Source organism: Cyprinodon tularosa, unplaced genomic scaffold (assembly GCF_016077235.1).
Source record: "Cyprinodon tularosa strain WSP-4 unplaced genomic scaffold, ASM1607723v1 ctg7, whole genome shotgun sequence".
NCBI lineage: Eukaryota > Metazoa > Chordata > Actinopteri > Cyprinodontiformes > Cyprinodontidae > Cyprinodon > Cyprinodon tularosa.
In genome coordinates, this window is record NW_024039451.1 from 54974 (window position 1) to 80741 (window position 25768).

The window sequence follows — 25768 nt, forward strand, 5'->3', positions numbered from 1 at the left end:
ACTTTCTTGTCTTGCTGTAAACCGAACACATGTTAATCATGTAAAGTGGCATTTGTTTTTTTTTTTCTGTGTTCCTTAGCAAAGATCATGAGTCACTGTGAGTAACCTAAAAATAGCCTGTTCTCTTTAAGCTCTGGGAAAACAAAGAGAAAACATTACCTTTCTAGTGCACTTCTTCAGTTTTAAAAAGGAGCCAGACTCTTTCTGCTCTTCACTCACTGACAGAAATCCTCTGGCAAAATGGCAAGAATTGAAAATAAACATCTTGAAGCAGAAAGCACACCCCCTCTGAGACTCCACGGCCATGGTGGTGAAAACCGAGACATGATTTTTTATTTTTTTTTATTGTGTTTGCCGCTTCACAGCTTTTCAGTTTCAAGGGTTTAGACCTTCTTTGCTGATTAAGTCGGCCTCTGCATGATATTTTTCCTTCCAGCTAAAGACTTCTTGCCTGAGCTCCTTCAAACACACTGTTTTATATATTTTGTAGAAATGCTTCAACAGACAATTGCTTAGTCTAAGTTTCACTTAGATTAATTTCAGCTTGGCATTTGAGTGCGAGACTGTTTTTGGTGCCATAAAGGTTTGGCATTTGGTCAAAAGGAAAAGAAAAGTAAAGGGCTTGCTCTTTGGTTTCATTTGTTTCAGCTATCAGTCCTTCCAGGAATTCTTGTATTTTATTAAATAAAATGTCAAATATGTATTTCTTTATGCTCACAATGTTGTTGTAAACCCTTAAAAACTCAAGATTGAGTCACTCACATGCCGGTGTAAATTCTCAGTCATCCGGGCCGTGGCTACAACAAAACAGGGTTCAATCAGGAAGACATAAGCCTATGCCCCATTTACACTACCCCTCTGAAACTAGTGTTGCGCAGATGGCCTTTTTTGGCCCCGATACCTGATACCCGATACCTGGCTGTACAGTATTGGCCCATGCTGATACCATACCGTTACCATCTGTTTGAAATTGATCTGTGTGTGTATTTATATGAAGAACTGCATACTATTTGGATGTAAAATAATTACTATCATGACTTTGTCAAGATGCTGCCTACCTTTGTGAAGCAGGAAAAAGACTAATACAAAGGGAATCCAGTGGAACTTTTTATTGCCTACTTGGAATGGGTAAAAATAGTTGAATAAACTTTTAGCTCTCAAAATGGTATTGGTGCCCTTTTTGTCGGTACTCACCGATACCTATACCACCATTTTAGTGCAGAATCAGGGCCCCACCTGATACTGGTATCGGCATCGGTGCAAAACTATCTGAAACGATCCGTGCCGAGTTTGAACTAAGCTTGGATCAGTTAACCGTGCCAAGCTTGGTTCTTATGATTATTTACACATTATGCTAGCATGGTTCTTCACCTCCTATCGGTGATCAACTATACTACAGCTCTCAAGGTGGGAATTACACAAACAAAGATGGCGACACCCTTAAAATTCAGGAACTAATGTACCTCAATATCGTCCTACACCCAAATTTCAATGAGAGCCTCGGTCTCGGCATCATCCTAGGTCGCACCATGCTCTTCCGATGTCATTTATTGTTAATAGGCTGAGAAGAAGTCCGCGAAATGAGCCAGCTCATTGTAAATAGGAGATGACGCGGTCTGCTCATCCGCTCTTTGTTATCAGATAACCCATCCGGAACTGAACCATGCTGAGCCCTAGTGTTGAACTAGTAAGAGATTTAGCATAGTTTTGTTTTGTCTGGCACGGTCCAGTTCAGTTTCTTTCCATTTACACTCAACAGTTATCTCTGTTACCATGCTTGGACTGTTCTTGGCACGGTCTTGGAAGGGTAGTGAAAATGGGCATTTCTTTTTTTCTGAAGATGTTTCAACACCTACTGTATCTAGGAGTCTTTCTCAATTCTTTCAATTTGCAATACAGCAAATACTTGGAGTGCAACAGGGAGGCCCATCTTCCCAAGCACATTCCAAGTCATATGCAAATCAAAGACACTGTTTTCCTGGGTTGTGAAGTCTTTTGATTTGCATCTGACTGCAACTGAGCGAAAAGTCTGGTTACTTTGGTCATCATCCTATTTTGACCCAACAAAATGCTGAGCCAAAAAGAGATGCATTTACAAGACAATCTATATTCTTACCCCTTTATTACCTCCCTTTACTGGGATCAGTTACCATGAGAACTGATCTTGAGATCTGGATATAAGCAGCTGACCCTTGGAGACAAGTTGTTAATCTCATGTCTTGGAGCTCATACGTTTCTCAAACTTTAAGAAAGAAAGCTGAATTGGTTTGAATATCTGATAAATATTTTTTGGACTCTTTCCTAAAGCAGTGTTGTGCAAGTACACTACTGGGAGGAAGCCACAGGACAAGATACATTTTACTCTCTCATTGTGTAGCGGCATCCTCTAATTGTTTATGACATCTTAGTATCACCTTGGACCCTCTTTTGCCTTCAGACCTCTCTAAATTATTAATAACATTTATTTAAGAAGGTAATAGAAAAATTCCTCTTTAGTTCTTGACTCAGTTTTATACGCTCACACAGTTAGTGCAGGTAAATATTGATTTATTGGTGCGAAGGGCAACAAGTGTGTCTCTATCTGTTGTTTAGACCAATTTCTGCCGGACTTTTTGTTAAATTTTTTTAGTTTACTGTAATATTTCTCTCACAACTGTCCCACTGCTGCCCTAAGTGGTTCAACAGTGGCTAATTCATTTAATTTTTTTAATCGGGTATACTGGTAGATCTTGTTACAGGCCTCATCATTATAGCCCCACGTCTGGATATGAATAAAACTCTCTTGGACACACTTCTCCAAAGCATCATTCTGTCCACTGCTGCCGTGGCATCTATGGCTGATTGGGTAAAGCATCACCTTGTGACCTCCTACCAAATTGTAGGTTTAGCCAGTCACTGTATCAAAAATGAAATTGTGAACTCTGATGTACTTTTTTTTCTGTGCTGGCATGCTTATTTTAGTTCAACTGTGGGCTTGGCGGCTCTTATTTTCATCTCAGCTATATGTCCTGCCTTAAACCAAGGTTTTGTTAGCCAGACTTTAACAATTTAAGCTGTAGTTGGGGGTAGGGTAAAAAATGCTCCACAACAAATTTTTTTGTGTTATAATTCCTACGTTTAATTGCTTTTTTATTAATTGATTTATTACATAGAAACAAAAGCCTTATACAGAAATAAATTTCTTCAATTTTGGGAGTAAGGAGGTGCTAGAGAGGACCTTTTGAACCAGCAGCTCTAAAGGAGCAATTGAACCAAAGCATAGAAGTAAAAAAATAATTTATAACTCTCAAACTCTGCATCTATCTTTCTCCTGTGGAAAACATTAATGCTTAAGCCTCGCCATAAAGCTTCCTTCTCCAGTTTTTTTTTCCAGAGAGCTTCTTGCTGTCATGATGGGTTCTCTAATGGAGACCCAGTTATGCAGAACACCACTGACTGACACAAGGATGGAAAGTTTAACAGTTTATTTAAAGCACAACACACAGAATGTACTGATTCTGGTTCTGGTCTGGATTCAGGTTCACCGGAGTCTGCGTGAGAGACAGCACAGTTAGTGGCTGTTGACAGGGTTTGATTTCCAAAGGTTCACAGATTGTACCTTGAGGGTTCTTGAGGTTTACTTTGGGAGAGTCACTGTTGGTTCTGGAGAAGAGTTTATCAGCAGAGTCCGTTAGCTGCTTCAGCGTCTTACGTCTAGCTTGAACAGACCTTGGCTTAGGTTTCCCAGCTCTTGTCCTGAGCTGCTTGGAGGTTCTCTGAGAATCTTCAGGGTTTGGCTCTGAGGGTCGGCTCGGCAGGTTTGCTCTTCCTGAGCTTTCACGGAGGAGACACGGTTTTCCTGGAAACACAGAGACAGTGGTTAGAATCCAACCTGGATTCAAAGTCATGGAGATACAACAAGGATCTAGGCTTTAGCGCTGACCAACTGGAACAACACTGCGGCGTTGAGGCAAGGTCTGAAGACAGCTTATATAGTGGATCCTCTGATGATCTTGATGAGCTGCAGCTGTGCAGGAGGCTCCCTCAGAGGATCCAAGGCGGACTCTGCTGGAGAAAGATGGGATTTTCTCCAGCTCCCAACACTTGCTTTTGCACATGGTTTATGATAAAAACCTGCTGCTATTGTGTTCAGGATTAGATAGAGTGAGGCGGTGTGAACAAACTTGTAGAGAGTGGGGCGTCACGTGAATCTTGTTTCCAGGGTAGAGTTAATGAAGTCTCTGTGGATTTCTCCTGAAAGCTGAGACGTGTGCTCCCAATCCCTATTATCAGACTAAACAGAAGTCCGCACACATTGGTGCAGCGATATGTTCATTGCTCAGCATCGTCTAATCCCTAAAGAAGAAAGTCAGAGAATCAGGAGGAAGGAAGTGAAGGTGGGAAAAGAAAGAGAGAAAACTGATTGACAGGTGGAAAGTTACTGATGAAGAGAGGATGTATCGGAGAGTAAAATTTTAGGTGAAGAGAAGGAGGCTATCAGCCATAAAGGTAGCTGCCAATCCATCCCTACCTATAGCTTTCATTTATTTTCCATCACCCAGCATTGCTGTGAAAATGTTTCACTTGTGAATTTGTGAGTTTTAATGAGAGAAACTGAATCCCAGCAGGTTTTTCAAGATGAGCTGGATGTTTTTGATCTGATATAAAAGACTTAGATCACTTGAGGTGAAGGAGATAATGTGGTGAGCTCTCACTGTATGGACTTTATTACTAAGACCAAGCCCAGCCGTCAGAGGAAAGTCCTTTCAGTTGCCTGTAACCAGGATCTCTTTCTTTGGGTCATGGGTAATTTCTCCTGACCACAGGGGAGGGTTGGAACACAGACAAACTATGAGCTAAGAGAGATCTTTGCAGCTCTGCATCACTGGGAAGAAGCTTGGCTTTGCCTTAAAGAGGAAACTGTCTCGTCTGGCAAACATTTTTCATCCAAATGCCCTTTATGTTTAGTGGAGATCTGGGATGTACCCAAAGCTTCTTCACTAGAATTAAAACTATTGAAGTTCTTGAAAAAAAAAAAAAAACCTTTTTTTTCAGAATATTTTACATTTTCCAGCTCAGAGAAAAGTCTTTTAAAAGGTAACTTAGTCACTTTTTTGTCACAGATACATAAGAATCTAAAAAGGTTTGTTTTTCCTGATATATATCTTTAAATGGATTTTTCTGATTATTGAAATGGGCTTTGAGCCTCAAAACCTACGATTTAATCTAAACCAAGCAAACATGCCATTACTAAACCTGCACACATGCATAATGATCCTACATGTATTTGTTGGATCAGCAATGAGAAGCAGACGGCAGCTGTTTTTTCTGAAGCCAGTCGCTGTGGTAACGGTGAGCTGCATCCTGTCCTCATCTTTATTCCTTACTTCTTCATGTTTCTCATCAGATCTTATTTGTTTTTCAGGATGGAATCACAACAGTTTTTCTAACACCCCTGCAAACCTAAATTATCTAACAAATTCATTCATATGTAATTATTTTATCCTTACACATTCATACCATCATTAATGTAAATAACATCCTTACTGGATCTTTGACAGACTATGGTGGATTTTTGCAACACCTTTTGCAACTTTCTACGTTAGTGTATGTTGAAATTGGTGGTTTATATTTCTAAAGGGGGGAGTTTTGTGGGCTTTTTTCTACTTGTGTCAATTTTATGCCCTGACAGAAATATATATATATATATATATATATATATATATATATATATATATATATATATATATATATATATATATATATATATATATATATATATTATATAATTTTTTTCCCTTTAGTATTCAACTCCTAAAGTTAAATGCATATTATATACAGTAGCTTAATTCCAGGCTTCATTTGTATTAATTATGATGGATATAGGTCAGAGCTTATTAGAAGCAGTTATCTCAATGAACTAGTCAATTAAATAATACCTTTAAAACAACTTTTTTTTTTTTTTATACAGAAATGCCAGCGGTTCTACGTATGGGAAGTATGGGTCTTTACCTGGGAGGGCATGACCTCTGGGGTTAATTGTTACTCAAAAAATTTATTGCATGCAACTTTTCTCGAAGTAAACTGCTTTTTTAAATGACTTCCAAGTCAGTAATAAATAAAAGAGCTATTTCCATGTTTTTAAATGACCTCCATTTTATCATTTATGGTTTTTAGTTTCATTATTATTACTGGTATGGATGGGAGACAATAATTGATATTCATTATAAGAAGAGCAAGACACAAAATCAAACTGTTGTGTCCAACGCATATTAATGGGGAGTTAAGTTGTAGGTAAATGTTTGACTGACGAAACACAAAAAAGCATAGCTGCAGCTTTCAGAGAACTTTAAAGCATAGCCCATTTGAATATCTTATAAAAACAAACAAATAAATTATGAGTTAATTGTTCATTAACACATACTAACTTTAAGGTATAGAGGAGAATGTTCTTTTCCCTTGTGAATAATCAAAATAAGTGGTTTTCCTAATTGTTACATAAGGCTGTCCTATGTTAACCTGACTCCGCCAGATGGATTTGCTCTGCATATCAAGCGTACTAACAAAGCGACGACAAAGAGGAGCCAATTGATGGATCAAACTCTTGCCGAAACCAGTCGGGAGAAGAGCAAAAACATCTTTTCCTCTGAGAAAAGCCTCCAGAGCAGTGTTTTGCTCTTCTTTCAGTGAAGAAATACTTCACTGAAAGAAAAACTTGCTCGATAGCCACGCTAACGCTAGTTTCATCGGCTGAAGCCGCCATGTTCTTTAGACTGAACTGTCGTGCTTCTCGTTGTGTCACACCTCAACCCGCCTCAAAGCCAACGCTGATTGGACGTTCGTTTGGTGAACGGCTCCAAATGTTCTTTTACGGAGAGTCTCCAGACTGATCTGCGAGTGAAACCTTGAAAGCTCGCGAGATCAGGATGGTCTCACGAGGCTAGTCCTATGTGGCCGTCCCCTTTTTCGCTTACCAGTGGTGAGTCTGACATAGTGGAAAAATTCCAAATCTTCTTTTGGAAAGTAAGCTTGTATGAACCATGCAAACAGCGACTTTTACAGAGCGTGCACAAGAAGAAAAGGGCTTATGCATGTTCTCACATGCGTTTAATAGGCGTTCACTCTTGGGAGTAGGTAGAGGGTTGTGCATGTGCATTTTTTTTTTTTAATGGAGAGGGGAGGTCTTTTCAAAAATTGACGAAAATCCTCTAGTATGCCTTTAAGGAGAAAAAAAATGCTTTTGAGTAAGTTTTGCTTTTCTGTTGATATCTGACAGAGATGGGTAGTGTAACCAAATATTGGACTCAAGAAAAATTAACACTAATTCCCCATTTTTATTTTCAAGTAAAAAGTTATATTTCAAGAAATTACTCAAGTGAAAGTAAAAACTAATTTGTAAAAATTTTACTTGAGTACTTTGCAATTGTTTGATTATTATAATCTAATTTAATTTTTATAGCCCATTTTCAGTCAGATGTACAACTTTTGGTATTTTATAGACTGAAATATGTGAAAAATACAAATAAATTAAATTATTACAACATAAAAAATACTCATGGCAAAGAAACACTTTTCCAAATCAAATTTTTCAACAATTAATGTCTAAAAGTAATCTTTTTTAGCAGTGTGTATATGGTAGGGCAAGGTAAAGAACTTTTACTGTCAACCATTTATTCACCTGATCTCTGAATAGATCAAGTTCTTCACAGTGAGTAAAGTAGCTGGAAACTTCAGAGTACTGATTTTTCCTAACATTTCCTAAGTAAAATATTGAAAAAAGTACTTTTAGGATTAGTTTTTACTTAAAGCTGCAGTCTGTAACATTGAGAAGAGAGCAGACTTCGACTGAAAATTTGAAGAAAAACAGGTTTCACGCCACTCCCCCACCCTCTCTGCCTCACTCATGCCCCACCTCCAAGCTCCACCCCTCTCACAGCATCTGCGCGGCTACCGCATGCGACCGGAGGGGGGGGGGGGGCGGGATTCAGCGTGTGTGAGCTGTGATGGACACTCCATCAGACGCTCCTCTGGCTGTGATTGGTTGTTTTGACTCGTCCCGAATTATTCTTTCCAGATTGAAATACAGGCAGTAGGCGGTACCAATTGAAGCAGTTTTTTTCACAGGTTACATATCACATGTACTGCTGTCTGGGCATAGGGACAGTTTTAGCCAATATGACAAAAAAGTGATTTTTAAAAACTTACAGACTTCAGCTTTAAGTAAATGTAATTGAATCAATATATATAGTTATTGCTCACCTCTGGTATCTGAGAAGCTTATATAAATTGAACTATTTATGGATACTTTTAAGTTTTGTTGTGTTTTGTTCGTTTAATTAAAACAAAACCAGCATAACAGCTGAGACAGCTCATGCATGTTTGCTAACAAGATTTTACTTTTATTGATTTAAATACTTACCTTGACCTTCTTAATCTCATACACAGTTATAACTCTGCTTATTTTCTTTGTGGACTTTTTAATGATGTGATTTTGATTCTCCAGGTTTAACTTTGAAGACGAGACACCAACAACAAACTTTGATACCTTCCCAGCAGCCATCCTCACTGTGTTCCAGGTAAAATACCCTCAGCTCCAAAGACTTCAGAAAAACATGAGGAAAAGATTTACTTTTTGACCAAAGAAGCTCTTTATTTTAATTAGTTTAGAATAGGCGCTCTGAGCTTCTCCTGCCCCAGATGAGCTCTGTCCTAATCCTGCAATTAGTTTGTGCTCATTACCTTTTGCTCTGTAAAGTAATTTAATTCTGCAAGCAGTGAGCTGTGAATGTGGTTTACGACCAAGCCCATGTCCCTTCGTGTCAACCCGAATCCTTTCTGTCTCAGATTCTGACTGGTGAGGACTGGAACGCCGTCATGTACCATGGCATTGAGTCTCAAGGAGGTGTTCGACGTGGAATGTTTTCCTCCATCTACTTCATTGTCCTCACACTTTTTGGAAACTGTATCCTCTTTAAAACGACAAATCTATTGTTTTCGAGAAAAAAATTTAGAGGTTACCATGTTAAATGTACACGAGGTAAGCCTGTATTGTAGTGGTATTTATACTGGACCAGCTTTCACCTGGTATCTAATGTGGCTGCAAAATATCTTCGTTTTTGTTACATTTTAAATAGAAAAGGAAAGATCCTGGTAAAGATCAGGACACTTTTTCATATCTCTTCACAAAAAGAAATGTCATTGTTGCCGCTTGTTCTTGTCGTAGGGAAGTCACATTTAAATGTCAAATCATTTTGGGTTAAACATGTATATAAATGTACTTTTTATCAGATTATATTGTCCCAAAATTTAGAAATTTCTATTTAAAAAAAAATCCTGTCTTAAAATCTGTGAAGAATTGAAGAGTCGGGCCCATGATTTCATATTTTGTATGTAGTATATATACATACACACACATCTGTAAATATATATATATATAATGTATGTTCTCTATTTATTCACATCCACTGCAGCATTTTTGCAGCCAAGGACGCGGTACTTCAGTCAAATTCAAAACTTCTCAACCTTTTAACAAAACCCATTGGTCTATTCTTAATTATAAATTAATCTTAATCTAAACTTAATCTAGTAAAGATAGGGAACAAACCCTTGACAGAAAATTTGAGAAACAGAAACTGAAAATCAGAGAGCTTACAAGCTATGACTGCTTTTTCAGGCTTTTGCAGGTGAGGTCGATCTAAAGTTCAGTTATATCTAAAGCTGTTCCTGTGGCTTGAGGAGGCTCCTTCAGATGAGAGCTGCTGTACCCTTCATGTTAAAGTGAAGGAGCTGCTGCCTGACCGTGTGCAGAGCAGAAGATTCAGGTTCTGTATTTTCCTGTCTCCGCTTTAATTACAGCCAGCCCTGTGTATTAATATGAATACATTTGAAAGAAACTGCATCAGCGGCATGAAGGCTGGTGGGGGTACTTTCCAATATTGCAGTGGCTAATCAAAAGAAAGTAATAACAAGAAAAAAATCTATAAAACTTAAGAATAAAGCTCAAATTTTGGAAACATCTTTAAATAAAAATTCTATTTGCGGCAGAATATATAGGGGCTGATTGATTTCCCCCCCCTCTGCCGTGGGCCTGGGACAACTAGTCCGGTTCCCTACCTTGTCGGAGATATTAAATTGGCTGATTGAAAGCAACAGCTTTCTTTTTCCTACTAGCATTGTGACTATTACAAATCCTGTAATTCTACACATTTTTAAGTATGCAATAAGCAAAATGTCAGCAGGGACATACTCGACAGTTATATGACCTAGTATTTCTATAAATGAATTGGCGTATCAGCTGTTTAGGCCACTTCCACAGCAGGCTAAACCAGCATAATGATAATCTCAATCTTGGCTGAGATTTCCAATACAAGTATCCTAGAGCCACAGCATGAAAAAGATAAAAGTTTTTGCACATTTTTTGATTTTATTTGCGTAATTCCTTCTCTCTTATTTTTTCCAGCATTATCCTATGCTACTGATAGATTCTTGAAAAAACTGAAGGGATTTGCACCAAAATAGCTAGAACATAACTAATTTTTAAGGTACAGAAACTTCTTGAAATCAAGGTGCAATTTCTCAGTTTTTTAACATACAACCTAATTTAGATGTATTAGCCTTTGTGGCACTACTGTGGTAGCCTGACGTAGTCCTACTCAATTCTAGTCAGAATCTGAGTCTGATACTGCTCCATAGAGCTGTGATTATGGGGCGTGTTTCGAATGAACCAGGAAAAAAAATGCCTCTGCACTCAATTGGATAGACCTACAACCAATAAGAGCAACGGAGTGCGTGGCGTATGTTAAGCGACGCATAGTTGTTGTCAGCAAAAATCAAAGCGTGCAGTTGCACGCCTAGAATAAGAAGAGGAGCCTTGATCATGTTTCTCTTTTCCTCTTTTAAAATTTATTTGCTGTCGATATCTTCTAGAACAGACCTAATAGCAGAATCTACACACCTCAACTCTCCAGCGGCAGCCATTGTTGTTGTCACCCAAGCGCGCTTTGGTGACGTGGTTGATTACGTTACTGTTGATCATCTGTCCATCATCGTATAAAGCCCGCCCTGACAATTTGATTGGCCCGCCAGATTTTGTGCGAGCATACTCACGCTACTGTTGAGCAATGCCGGACCGAACTTCCCCAACTCAAAAGTTGTGGGCGGGACTAAGTTCGGAATGGCACCCAGGCTACTACTGTGGAGGTCATTCTGAAGTAAGAGGTGCTAAAGTTATATAAGAGGCACATTGAAGTTCAAGTCGTTGTTTTAAATAATCAGTGAATATACCCTGAAATCTAATACCTGACTATCTCTCAGACCTGTATGCAAACTAAAGTTGGAAAATGTTTGCAATAGTGGGATTTGTTTTTTAAGTATAATAGATTAAAGGGTTTATATTTTTTTCTTTTTTACTGTTAAAACTATCCTTTCCTTGAATGCCGTCATTCAGATACTCTCCTGAATGTCTTCTTGGCCATTGCTGTGGATAATCTCGCCAATGCCCAGGAACTGACTAAGGTGGGCTCTGTTAGTGTGTCCCTGTGTTATTCTGGAGAATCCCTTAGGTATCTCTCTGTGTGTTGTATCATTTTTACCTGTGCTCCAGCTTTAAATGTTGATTAAACTGATTTAAAGGATGAAGAGGAGCAGGAGGAGGCAGCCAACAAGAAGCTAGCTCTGCAGAAAGCTCTGGAAGTAAAAGAAGTCAGTCCGATGTCAGCTGCTAACATTTCCATCGCTGCGTAAGTTTCTTAGTCTTGCACCTTTTCATTGGATTTTCCAATGGAAAGAAGTATTTTCTTTTCCTCCAGCTTGTTCACTCTCCAAGTTCTTCCCTCTATGTCTGATGTGCATATGTGTCCGTCTTTCATTTCTCCTCTTCTATCCTGGTTCTGAGATTGCTCTAGTTGTGTTGTCGTGTTTCTCTCACCCAACTCTTCATCTTGTCCACCTTTACCTGCAATTAAGGAAGCACAGAGTTTCTACTGACAGTTTTCTCCTGACTGTTTGTTTTATTGCTTCATTTAATTAACACTTTAGCCAAAAAGGGAAAAAGCGAGTAATTTAAACTGTGTGACTAATATACGTTGCTCCCAGCTATGCCCATATACCAAGTGAGCATGATCTTTGTTTTAGATTTTATTGATACAGTAGATAAAGTATCTCCAACATATCAGGATAAGATTCCTTTGATTGTAGATTTTGTAAGTTATAAATTAATATGAATCCAGTATTAATAGTGCAGTCAGTGATTAATATTGCAGATTAATTTTTTTTTTCTTTTTAATATATTTTAGAGAGAAAAAGTAGAGTCAAATAATAGTCAGTAAAGTTTTATGACCGTGGAGTTGCATGTAGCAAAACAAGAACATATATGGACTTTACAAAGAAACATTTTTACATCTGAAGGAGCAATTTTATGCAACTGATGGCAGACTTTGGATGTAAAACAACTGTAAATATACTGTACAGTAGAAGCGAATAGGGCTCTTTTAATCTAATCTGTTTGCACCAAACAAACTAGTATATCCACTGAAGTGAAACAAAATGAACTCATCAGTATTGGATCTAATTTCCATTCAGAATCCTTGCACAGATTTTATGTTAGGAGGAGTTTTCACAGCCGTTTATTCATCTGACAAAGTGATCATCTTTGCTCCTTAATTGCCATACTCCCCACCGAGAATGAGGTCATTTAAACTCCAGCAGCTAATCAGTGCCATATATCACCAGTCAGCCCGCTTCCCAGTCATCTCCTTTGTGGTTGTTGTTACTATTGTCTTTGTGTGAGTTCGGTCTCAGCATGTCAGAATACTTTCATTTGGTTACAAAAGCCTCTTGGTTTGGTTTTAAATGAACATGTTTTGTTTGTTTTTTTTGTGCTGTAAAGAAAAACTCAGGGTTTCATCCCTTCTTTTTGGTTTCAATGATTGAAGTAGGCATTTAGTGATATATTAGTTGGCGTGATTAAATAAAAAAAAAAGACAATACATAACAAAACATAAAAACAGTAAATCTGTCCTCCGTTTTAGAGTTTTTCTAGAGTTCAGAGCGCTCCTCTTTGCAAAAAATCTTCAAGACACCTGGTGGCGTTTGGGCTGGACCTTTGCTCTTGGTGAACGAAACCTAAAACAATCTGCAACCACCCAAACTGATAGAGTTAGGTTTATGAAAATATGTAATTTAGCAATACTTTGACATGAATTAGGAGCGCTTTAACTGCGCCATGGATCATCACTCATAAATAATTCCTTTTCTCAGTTGGATCGAAGAAGCTTTTGGTAGACAGATGTTGATTTTTAATCCCTTTTTTAAATCTTGAAATAATCCAATGTCTTTACAATATAGATACATATTTTTGATTAAATTTGGCTAATTTGAAATCAGTTATTCAATGAATGAAACATTTAATCATATTAAGCAGACTAATTATCCACAAATTGAGAAACAACATAGAAAGGTGATGATCCTTCCCAGGAATGACTATAGATGTTACCTGGCTGTGCAGTATCGGCCGATACCGATACCATAATAATGTAAAATAATTGCCATCATGGCTTTGTCGAGCTGCTGCCTACCTTTGTGAAGCAGGAAAAAATCGAATACAAAGTGAATCCAGTAGAACTTTTTATTGCCTACCAGGAGTGGGTGACAATAGTTGAATAAACTTATGGCTCTCAAAATAGAATCGGTGCCCTATTTGTTGGTATTCGCCGATACCGATACCATCATTTTAGGGCAGTATTGGGGCCCCGTCCGATACTGGTATCGGTATCGGTGCAACACTAGTAGTAACCCCATTAAGTGTCGTTTATTGCTTGACTTTTAGATTGCAAGATGTCTACTAATTTATCCACAGTTATTATCTAAAAACAGATTTCTTTTCACACTTGATATCTTAGTCTGATACTAAACCTTTTGATATGAACATTTTCATACATATGAGATGAGTTAGGTCAATTATCATTTAGCCTCTGAGTAAAGCTTTGCTTTAATAGCAAAGCGAAAACAGTTAAGTGCGGAGTGCCCTCACTTAATTTTTAAGTTTTCTATTTCTTCTTCTTTAGAATGAAACTCCTGATTTTTTTTATCTTTTTTTGTCACATCGTTCCTGATGTCACTCAGGTTGTTGTTGTTGTGTTTTCAAAAGCAGCTTCGTAGAAACACTGTGAAACACGGAGTGGGGACAGGTGGATGCCATCGAACATTACGTCCACCTGTCCCTCCCACATTTGTCTCATTTTTTTTCCTTTTGTTTGTGTTCTGCATGTACAGTTTTGTAAAGCAAAATCGAGATGCGCTCTCTCGCAGGTCGTCCGTCACCAGCATTCAGTCACCGTGAGTTATCGCTCTCTCTGATACAATTTTCCTGCTCCTTTCTCTCCTTCCTTTAATCTCTATTTTCAACGCCTGATTCCTCCCATTTCACCATTGACTTTTCTTCTTGTCATTATGATTAATCTCCCACTCTCCTACTTTGTGTCGTCTCTTTGTTTATTCCTCTCAGAGCCAAACTGTAGAAATTTAACCTTTACTTATGATTTTACTTGATAGAAAATGCAGTATATGAGCATATATGATGCTGGAAAAGTTGGAACTTTATGAATTCAGCTGATTACTGGATGTGATGTTATTTTAGGTAAAAAGTGAAATATAAATAACTGACCTTTAACTAGTGTTTAATCTGATAATACAGCTTATTATTAGGTCCTCTGATCCGTAGGCGTGATTTATTTATTGTTTTTTTGGTGTTGCTGTAAGTAGAATAAGTAGGATATTCCCATTCTGTTCACCAGGGTAGACCTTAGGACATGACAGAGGTAGATAGTAACAAAGACGTCAATTCAGTGTAGGTTAATCTGCTCTCAATTGGTTACATTGCAGACACAGGGCCAAGTTAAAGCATTAGAAACCATCAAGGTTGAATTTGTTCAGTGATGAAAGTCATTGATGTAGATTTCCTCATCCAATTATACAAAATCAGGCAATTAAAAATCAGGCCACTGTCATCAGGCTGCATGCAGCAACAGTGGAGAGGAAAAACTCCCTTTTAAAAGGAAGAAACCTCCAGCTGAGCCAGGCCCAATATGATGGCCTTCTGCCGAGACCAACTGGGGCTTTGAGAAGAACATCTATCTGGGAAATAAAAACAGTTAAGCAGCTGAGCTCTGAGCCAGTTTTCATGGCAAACGGGATGACAAAGAGCACATACAGTTGGAGAAGTAAAAGCTGAGCCCATTGCTATTTCTAGGAGAGGTACAGGACTTAGCACTACACAACAGCCCCAACTCTATCAAACCGATTGATGACAGCAGATCAGCTAATATTACTCTCCAGAAGAGAGTCAAAGCCAAACAGGAATAGGTCAGATAAAGTTACTGTGATGAGAAAAAGCAGAGAGAACATGAAGAGTGAGGAAGCGGAATTATGAGAAGTGTTCCCTATGTCCTCCAGCAGTTTAAACCTATAGCAGCATAACTACAGGATAAGCTGAATCACTCTAACTTACCTTATCAAAAAGGAAGTTAATAAAAGTAGACAGGGTGTCTGTCTCTTAGACTAAAACTAGTTGGTTTTAAAGGATAAAATCCCTGGTAAACCAACCGATTGAGATCAAAATGCTCTGTCAGCAACAACAACATCTCTGAGGTAAGATGGAGCATACTTATTTAGGACTTTATACATAAGAAGGAGGGTTTTAAACTCTCCCTTGGATTTAACAGGGAACCAATGATAGCTCCCTTTAAAGAAATCAAAAGCAAGGCACATTTCAAAGTTCTATTCAGAAGTCTTGGATTGCAGCTGGTGGGAGCACTACATACAGAACATAGCTGCAGTTGTGGCTTTTCTTCTGTTCAGCTGCCCATGAACCACAGGGGGAAAACTATGCTTTTCATGTCACCGAAGGAAAAAAGGGACTGGGCTGAGGTTCAGTTGGTAAAAAAGAAACTTTTCAGATGAAAGAAGGTTTCCATTTAATTTAGAAATCAAGGCTCTAAATTCCAAATGAAGAGTGGAGAGCAGAGATTCAACACTGCTTAAAATCCAGTGCAAAGCTTTAAAGGAATAGTACACCCAAAACATGATTAGCCTTCATTTTCTACTCACCCCCATGCTGAACAACACCCTGGAGTACTTTTTTGATATCTCAAATGCATCTGGAGATCTGGGAGGCTTCTTGCTGTCTGCTGACATTCCAATAGTGGAGGTCTATGGTGCCCGACGCAGAAAGGTCCATAAAAGTCCACAAAAAACGTTTCAATATTCCTCCATACTGCTCGTCCAATGTCCTGAGTGGGTAGCATCCATAATTTACTCGACACGAAGTCATTTAGAATGTTTTTAGAGCATAAACAGTAGTGTATAGGATTTCCTAAACGCGCGTTCACGAGTCTACGGAATCCGCGGCAGACCAAACCAGATGAAAGTGCGCATTCAGCTCGGCAAAGAACTCATGCTCTTCCTTAACACTGAAGTCCTCAGACATTTTTCTTTCGTTGTTTCTTTCTTTGCACAGGTAAAAAGGAACACTTCTTCTTCTACGCTTGCATTATCGGCAGAGCAGACGCTGAATGCGCATTTTCATCTGGTTTGGTCTGCCGCGGTTTCCGTAGACTCGTGAACGCGCTTTTAGGAAATCCTATACACTACTGTTTATGCTCTAAAAACATTCTAAATGACTTTGTTTCAAGTAAATTATGGACGCTACCCACTCAGGACACTTGGAATACATTGGACGAGCAGTATGGAGGAATATTGACACATTTTTTGTGGACTTTTATGGACCTTTCTGCCTCGGGCACCATAGACCTCCATTATTTGAATGTCAGCAGACAGCAAGAAGCCTCCCAGATCTCCAGATGCATTTGAGATATCAAAAAAGTTCTCCAGAGTGTTGTTCAGCATGGGGGTGAGTAGGAAATGAAGGCTAATCATGTTTTGGGTGTACTATTCCTTTAAGCTAATAATGCTTCGAGGAGCCATGTCATCACAAGACTTGGTATTTGCCAACACTGCAAAAGTATCACTGCCTGCTTTGATGATTCCACAGTGCTTCGCCATTCAACAAACTGGTCTCACCTGAACCCCATAGAGTTAATATGTTGTATAGGCAAAACCACCGGCTGATCTCCTTTATGCCACACTGCTGCACGGATGCATTATTTCATTTCTGAATATCTATTTTTTTCATGCAACATTCTGATTTTTTAAAACATATTGTTTAATTTTCAGAAATATTATATATAACTTGATTGATGTTTTTGTTTTTTATTAAATTACTGAAACTAATTTTGTTGATATTGAAATTTACTGTAACTAAACTGTAAAAAAGCTTATATTAGTTCGAAACATACCTTGTTTAACATATTCTGTCCAAGTTTTATGTGAAACATGGCTATTATTTCTCACATAATACCACTACAATTCTATCTGTGAAATATTTTCCATTTTCTCTCTGCAACCCTGCAAAAGCTACTTGTATGCGTGTTTTTCACCCGTGTGTCTGGTTCCTGTCCTGTGTCCTTTGTGTCTTCTGTCTGTGTGTCCTTTAGGAGTTATACAGTTTACTACACCCCCACTCGACATATCTTGAAATACAGGTGACCATATAGAAGACAATTATCCCATAAATTATCATATAAACTCATACTTAACAGAAACAGTATGGACTGGCAAGTTATAAAACATTTGATTCATTAATCATAAGATTTTTATTCATTTTTACTTTTATGGGGAAAAATGAAAAATGCATGTATGCAAACTGTTAATTTCTTCCATCAAATGTCATGTCCCAGCATCTTTTCTGCTCCGGAATCAACGGAACAATGTGTTTAAAAAAGTAGTCGTTAAGTGCAGCATGCTGGCCTCACCTGTCCCATTCACACATCATCAACGCCCCCCTGAATTCAAAGGGATGCAGTCTTGGGGGAAATAAGGCTGCAGTGAATGTTACTGTAGATGTGGGTAAAAATTAAGCGCAGCCTCATTGTCACATCAACATTTACAGGGGAAATCAGCAGATAGATGCTGGTAAAGAAATGCACATTATTAACAGATTATTAGCAACCTTAACCACCTCTATTAGCAGATGTTTTGAAAGTAAACCGTGCGGACAACTGTTAAGATAAATACTGAACAATAATCTTGAACAAGGCTAGAGCCTAGCCTTGGCCAGCCATCATCTCTTTCTGCTCTATATCCTTGGTGGCTCCTCCAATGTCAAGCCGTCTTCCTCTGGGTAAGCCGCAGCCACTCCCTGCCTATAGTATATATATATTTATAATTAACATACAATGGAAATGTTTCAAAGTAAATAAATCAATAAATTAATGATGAAATGAACAATATTAATAATAATTACAGAAGAAAATATGGCAAACAATAAAATCTAAAACAGAAAACCTCAGAACCATATGGCAGTAGGATTAAGCTATTGCAATGGTTTAGTTAAAGCCCAGACTTTAAAGTGGTTAAAATGCTACAGTAGAACCTCAAGAAAAACTGCTCACTGGAAAAACGATCTAGAAATAAGTAAAAAAATGTCTTAAATTAAGTGTATTTCCCCTTAATTTGAGTAGGTAAATGAGATAGTTTGCCAATGGAATGAGTATTTTTACTCTGATAAATAAGATAATTAGATAATATGCACTTGAAATTAAACAATGCTATTCTGTTTTGTTATTATAAGTGTAAATTGCCTTGTTCCATTGGCAAGATGTCTCTTTTACTACCTTAATCCAAGAGCAAATGCACTTATTTTAAGAAAAAAATTACTCGTCTAGATTTTGATTTTTTCCAGTGGGTGGTTCTGCAAGTCTTAAACAATGTGCACACTGCAAAAACAATCCAGAAAGAAGTAAAAAATGGCTTAAATTAAGTATATTTAGCCTTAATTTGAGCAGGTAAATAAGATGATTTGCCAATGGAATGAGTATTTTCACTCTTAAAATAAGATAGTTAGATAATATTTACTTGAAATAAGACGATAAAATAGTTTTTTCTTATTTTAAAAGGAAATTGTCTTGTTCCATTGGCAAAGTGTCTTACTTATCTCCTCAAATCAAGGAAAAACACACTTATTTTAAGAAAAAATAACTTATTGAGATTTATATTTTTTGCAGTGCAGTACTTAGCTTTTCAGTGATTGTTTATAGTTATCTGTAGATCAACTCTATGTCAGCAAACACTAGAGGGCTTTTTCCTAAACTTGAAGTAAGATTTATAAACTTAAAGCATAGATTTACATAAATTTGTGCACAACTTTAACTGAAGGGTCCACGGGTCCATAGATCAGAACATATTCAGCATCAGATACATTTAATCTGCTAAAATGGTTCTTCTTTTTCTACTTCATGTGAACATTTTAGTCACCCATCCATAGACCCAAATCTGCTGTTTCTAATCATCCAGATGCTTCTTGGGGAATGTCTTAGCAGCAGATGTCATGGCTATGGCTGATCCTGCATTGTTTCACCCAAACCCCAGCAAGAACTCATTGTTAAACATTGGTTTTATTCATTATTCATTCTTTCTGCTTTGATTTGGTTTGATGCTTGCAGTAAGGAGCAGCAGCGGTCTGCAAAGACCATGTCTGTGTGGGAGCAGCGGACCAACCAGCTGAGGAAGCACAACATGAAGACAAGCACCGAGGCTCTGTTCAATGAGCTGGATCCCGAGGAGAATCTGAGGATTTCCAGCACCCTCCATCTGCATCCTGACATGACGACTCACAGCGACCGACCGCTGGTTGTGGAGGACAAGAATGGTGATCAGACCAAAGCAGGTGTGCAGCAGGATGCAGGAGGGCCCCGTCAAGGCACTGTGAGGGACAGCTTCCACACTCACTCCAGGAGGCATTACCACCACCGAGACAGAAATGGGGAAGGAGGCGACAGCCAGGGAGGTAGGCACCACAGTCATCATAGCCGCAGCAGAGAACATAACGGAAATGGTTCCCAGGACAAAGAGAGGTCCGGAAACCATGAAGGACAGAGACACCACCACCAAACTGGTTCGCCTGAGGAAGATGCACGCCCAGGAGGAGGAGGAGGAGGAGAGGAAAGAGGGCATCGCCACCACCGCTCGCGTCGGACTCTGAAGGAAGGAAACGGGCGTTTGACAAATGGAGCACAAGAAGAGGGGAAAGGGAGAGGGGACAGCAATGGGGAGAAGAGGCTGCGCTCCACCCGTACGTCTAAGGCTCAGTTCACTCTGAGTGGGGACGAATGTAAGGGGAACAAGAATGGGTCCAAAAGTCACAGGTGAGACTATTGGTGCATTCACTTTTCATGCACAAGTCTGAATTGAGTTCTAGATTAGCTAATCCAACTAAAATGTCACAATTTAAACATTAATCCCAATTTGTTCATCAACAAATCCAAAAACCAATGAGGCTGCATTGGTTCTAAAAGTTAATCATTCCATAGGAGTAAGCATCAGAAATGGCCGGTCCTATTTTTTCTTTTCCATATCTAAGCAGGAACTCAAGTCTTTTGCCCAAAGTTGGTCAGGTCACAAATCTCTAGAACTGAAATAAACATTTTCTCATCAAATCCAGAAGTCTGATTTTTTTATTTTCAAACTGTGAAAGTTCAAAGTGTGAGTCAATTCAGAAGTAGTTTTTCTCAGCATATAAATATTGTGCAATCTGTGAAACATTAAGACAGAAGGATCAGTGTTCTTTAAACAAAAAACAAAAAAACCCAAAACAACCCTCAAATTACCAAAAAAAAAGAGAGATGTTTGTTAAGTTAGGAAGCTCAGACGCTCAAGAAAAAAGGTTCAAATTTATTTAACATCCTCAAACGGAGAGATAGGTCTCTGACTACATACATTTATACCTTACAAAATCACCCACACACACTTCCCCCAGGGGAACGAACCCACCCCCTGCATAAAGGACTTTCTGACACTTAAACATTTGGAGGAAAAACAACTTGAGTTCATCAAGGCCATTAGCTCAGCGGTCCCCAAACCTTTTTTTGCACCACGGACCGCAATATGTCAGACAATATTTTCACGGACCGGTCGAGCAGGGGGGGTAAATACGATCAAGTAAAATGATACGACTGGCATAAAATCAAATACAAACAGCATAAAAATAAAACAACAAGCCGGTCCCATCTAGGCGTAATCGGAGACAATGACACACGAAGTGTGCTCCTGATGTCCAGTCTGCTCCGTAGCTTTGTTTTGGTCGCAGTAACCGCAGAAAATCCCGCTTCACAAAGATAGGATGTTATAGATAGGATGAGTCTTGAACTGAATTAACCTGTGTCAAGAGGCACAGATGAACCGACTAATTGCGAGAGAATACCGCAATTTTTTATATTTTTCAAAATAAAACATCACTCAGACTCTGATCGTCAATAAATTATATATATATATATATATACTTTTTTTTGTGCGGCCAGGGTTAGGGTTAGGGTTAGGGTTCTTCTCAAAACAACAGTCCTCCCCTTCCTGCCATGAAGGAGGCTGTGTTACTCATTTTAATCTCTCATGACCTTCGCTTGGAGCCTTTGAGGCTAAGAACAGACATACCTCAACATTTTTTACTCCACAGGTTAAAGATAAATTATTAAAGAATGCTGGAGAGCCAAGAAAAAAATATTGATCGCTCCATAAAGAAATCGTATGATGCCTTACAAAATTTTCTTATTGATAAAAATATATTTCTGTAATCACTTTAACCTCTTACACCCTAAGGGGGTATAAATAAATTTCTGCCCTGACAAAAACACACAAAAGTAAATAACTTATAGCCTCAAAGCTATTAGATTTAAGAAGAAACTTTTGGTACGTCTGTAAAGGTAAGATGTCATAGAATGGTTTTCTGGTGTCAGCACCATTGTAGCTTTGACCCTGCCTGAAATATTAGGGACAAAATACAAAATATTTAGCATTTTTTGAACCTCGCCAAAATTTTCTTAGAAATAAACATTGCAAAACACTACAAAAATATTATTTATAGCACAAAAAAGTAGTACAGACTTTCAAATCTAAACTTTGTGTAAAAATATACCAAATTTGGACTCAATCAGATGAATCATATTTATTTTAGAATGGTATTAGTGAGAAATTTCTTAGGCGGAGAGGCCATTTTGGCACATTTATCCATAAATGTCACCAAACTGCCAAATATGTTTTTTACATCAATACTGGGGGTTTGGTAAAATTACGAGGTCACGTAGCAGCTGGACCCGCCGGTGGGTCCGTAGGGTTCAAGGGGTTAAAAGCAAAATCCATTAATTTCGGCATCTAATAAAGTAGTGCTGTTATTCCCTTTTAGCTTTAGAATGATTTGCAAATTTAAAGAACAAATGTCCCGGCCTCCAAATTAATTTCTGTTCTGATGAGCCTGTGAAGAAGAAATATATGTATATCTTTGTATGCCTGGTCTGATGCTAATTAGATGAGTAAATATTGTATGCAACAAGTTTGACCTACACACTGAATTTAACAAGAGGAGAAAATTACTAATTTGAAGTATTGGTTTCAGACTCCATTTTAGTCGGCTGAATAATATTCCATTACATTTGGATGTATTGAAAGCAGCAGTATAATTGTTTTTATCCAAAACACCTTCTTCCCAGGGATAGACAGGCGGATACTGAGGAGGGCAGCCTTGCTGGAAGTCCTTTCCAGCTGAAGCGGAGTAGTTTAACTCCAAGTGAAAAGCAAGAGGATGCTGACAACCAGAAGAACTCCACCAGGGCCAGCCAGGCTGGCCTCAACAGCAACGCTGTCCACATCCCTGTGACTGTGACCGCCCCACCTGGAGAAACCACCATCATTCCCAGTGAGTACCGCATTTCTCTTTCTTTTCCTTTTTTAGTTAACATTTACTGTAGACATTAAAGCATTGCTGTATTTTCTACAGACTATTTAGAGTTTTTAATAAAGTTACCTGAGTTGAATTTAGTTATGTAAACCTAGTTTTGTAAAAGGCAGTCCATTATTAGCTTGAATATTATCTTCCTTTTCTAAAATAACAATGTTTTTACCTTTTACCCTTTGCATTTGTAACAGTGGTTGCAAAAACAATTCAAGACTATTTACCTTTAAGTAAATACTAAGATATCAATCTTATTGTGGGAATATATGGAAGCCCGTTATCGAAACATGTAAGTAAAAAATTACCAAATAGAAAGTCATAATTATGAGGTTCAAAGTCGTAATTTTCACTTTCAAAGTCAAAGTTTTGAGATACAAAGTCATAATTTCGACTTTGATAATTATGACTTTCTATTTGGCATTTTTTGATTTTCATGTGGCAGAAATGGGCTTCCATAGAAACCATAAATTTAGGGTTTTAAGATCCAGATATCGATATTTTTGATACTACAGCCATGAGAGGTCATGCAATAAAAATGCCTAAATGCACATACTGTACATCCAGCTGCAGAAGGAGAAAATGTGGAGCTTTAAACCACCTTAAACACTGTTCCTGTTGGACTTGTTCATGTTAAAAGTAGTTATAAAAAAGAGACCAAAAATGATTTAAAAAAAAGTAGGCTACATGCTTTAACAAACAGATGCAGAAGCTCTTCTTGAAATACAGTGTTTACCAGTGGACATCTTACTCCGGAACATAGGCCAGATTTCAGTTAGATTCAGTTAGATTTAATTAAATTAACCCTTTAAAGCCTGATTCAATACTTTTTTTTGGTTTGAATTCCTTATTTGCCCTTTTAACAAAATATGTAAAAAGAAAAAACAGAAATACATTTTTTATATTAATAATTTATTACTATGCGATAAGTCAAGATAATTTTTTGTGTAGTCTTCTACTGGCTGTTATCAGGTATATCTGATTGGGTACAATAGGATTTTGAGCAAAGTTTTTACCATAAAATTATGCAAAAGGTGTCAGACGCAAAACATTTCAGAAACAGTATGTATTAAATATGATACATTTGGCATTATAGGGTTAACCAATCAATGTTAAAACAAAAAAATGTAGTTAATGGTTTAAAAAGAACACTTTATACAATATTATGTAATATAATTACAGTCCAATTTGCTGTAATTGTTCAAGTCATATTTTAAAATGTAGGTATTGAGAATTTTGGGTTGTAATTGTGATATGTATTCATTTGAATAAATATTTAACTGGCAGCTTAAACTAGACCAACTCTTTTTTATAAAAGAAATTGACATTTTTTGTGCATTTAGCAGACACAATATGTGTATTTGAACCAGGCATTGGATCAGTTTCACCAAATCCATTCTGTATTTTACATAATATCAGATTGCATAGAAAACTTGTGGTATTTAACATCAACGACCTTTAATAGACTGGTTTTGGGTGTATTGGTTGGGTCACAGGTCTGGTCTTCACCCTTTCTCTGATCACATTTCCTGTCTACCAACTTTCAAAAATAAGTCCCACTAGAGTCTTAATAAAATCTTTGGTCCAGATCCAAAGTCATCATTGACACAATTGGATTCTTAATGAATATTAGTTCAAGTGAAGCAAAAGCTAAAAAAACAAACAGCTTGCACTTCTCTTAACTGTTGTTATATTCTTAAATTGCTGGAAATGAATAACATTCATATATTATTTTTGCTTTGCCCCAGTGAACAACATCGATTGTGACAACTTCCGGCTCAGTGAGGAGAAAAAAGATCTGGAAGAGGAGGAGGCGGCTAACGGGCCTCGGCAGATCCTTCCCTACAGCTCAATGTTTATCTTTGGACAAACAAACCCGTAAGATTCAACTTTATGCAGAAATGGTCAAGAACTTTTCAGCATTACTGCTTCAGTAACACAAACATTTGTGAGATTAATTGTTTCTCACCTTTTTAGAGATTACCTTTTATAATTTTCCTTCCTTATTTGGTATACAATATTCACCTATTTCCACAGTTAAAGCATATAAAAACCTTGCCTTGCTTTAACTTTTTATAAAGATAAAACATTGTTTTGTTAAACTGCCATCATACTATGGTGGAGGGACATGAGTGTGTGGATGATCCCAAAGGCTATGTTGTTTGGGAATTAATATTCCCCCGGTAAGGTCTTCCTAGATAAACAGGCTCAGGGTAACAAGTCAGACAAAAAGCAGTTCAAACCTTCGTGGTGAGGAAAAAAAGTCAATGCTTGCGACTTTGCCAAGTACAGGGGAGCCAAGACCTCCCCTTTAAGCCAGGACAGGGGTTTGGGGCTTATTGGTAAGCGCTTTGAGGTTAGATTACTTCCCAGGGGATGCGGCACAAATAAGAAACGTGAGGCCATTCCCAAATGGGCCTCCTACCTTCACAGGGATCCATGAGGGACAGGTGCAAAGATGATCCAGCAGAAGTAAAAGAATCCTCTGACACAGTAGTAGCCCTTAAACATTTACCTACTTTCCTTGATGGGTCCTTGGTTGGTCCACTACAAATCCTTTCTAAACATCAATATTTGTACTAAAATATTCTTTCTGTCATGATTTGTGGACATTAAGATCTAAAGAGAAGCATCATCTGGTCAGACCGTGTAATTCAATGAAAGGGTGGAGTCAGATTAAAGAAATATGCAAGAAGGGGTCAATCCAATGGATGGAAGTTGTACAGGATTTTGCTGGGAGTGGGCCACCATTGGATTGCACTTGGCTGGGGAGGGCCATTTTGAATGGCTACTACTATAAACTGGCTCTGGGCATATGGATTGTCACCTCAATGGGGGAAAAGGGGCCTCAGCTTGTGCTTGAGTGTGAAACTAGAAATAGTTGAACTCGACTTCCAAGTTACTTTGGAAAGTCTGAACTGTCTTCTGCCTTAAAGTGTGAAGAGATGGTTGGGATGG

The 25768-nt window shown here is 38.0% G+C and overlaps 1 protein-coding gene across 1 annotated transcript in view; it reads left to right on the forward strand.

Annotated features, from left to right (window-relative positions):
• Window positions 1-25768, forward strand: part of cacna1bb (calcium channel, voltage-dependent, N type, alpha 1B subunit, b) — a 141761-nt gene that overhangs the window by 35750 nt on the left and 80243 nt on the right. The window contains exons 10-17 of the mRNA XM_038268305.1: window positions 8483-8555; window positions 8824-8941; window positions 11426-11493; window positions 11611-11717; window positions 14251-14313; window positions 19536-20237; window positions 22572-22777; window positions 24559-24688. Coding sequence (XP_038124233.1) covers window positions 8483-8555; window positions 8824-8941; window positions 11426-11493; window positions 11611-11717; window positions 14251-14313; window positions 19536-20237; window positions 22572-22777; window positions 24559-24688 — 1467 coding nt within the window. The remainder of the gene's footprint in view (window positions 1-8482; window positions 8556-8823; window positions 8942-11425; window positions 11494-11610; window positions 11718-14250; window positions 14314-19535; window positions 20238-22571; window positions 22778-24558; window positions 24689-25768) is intronic.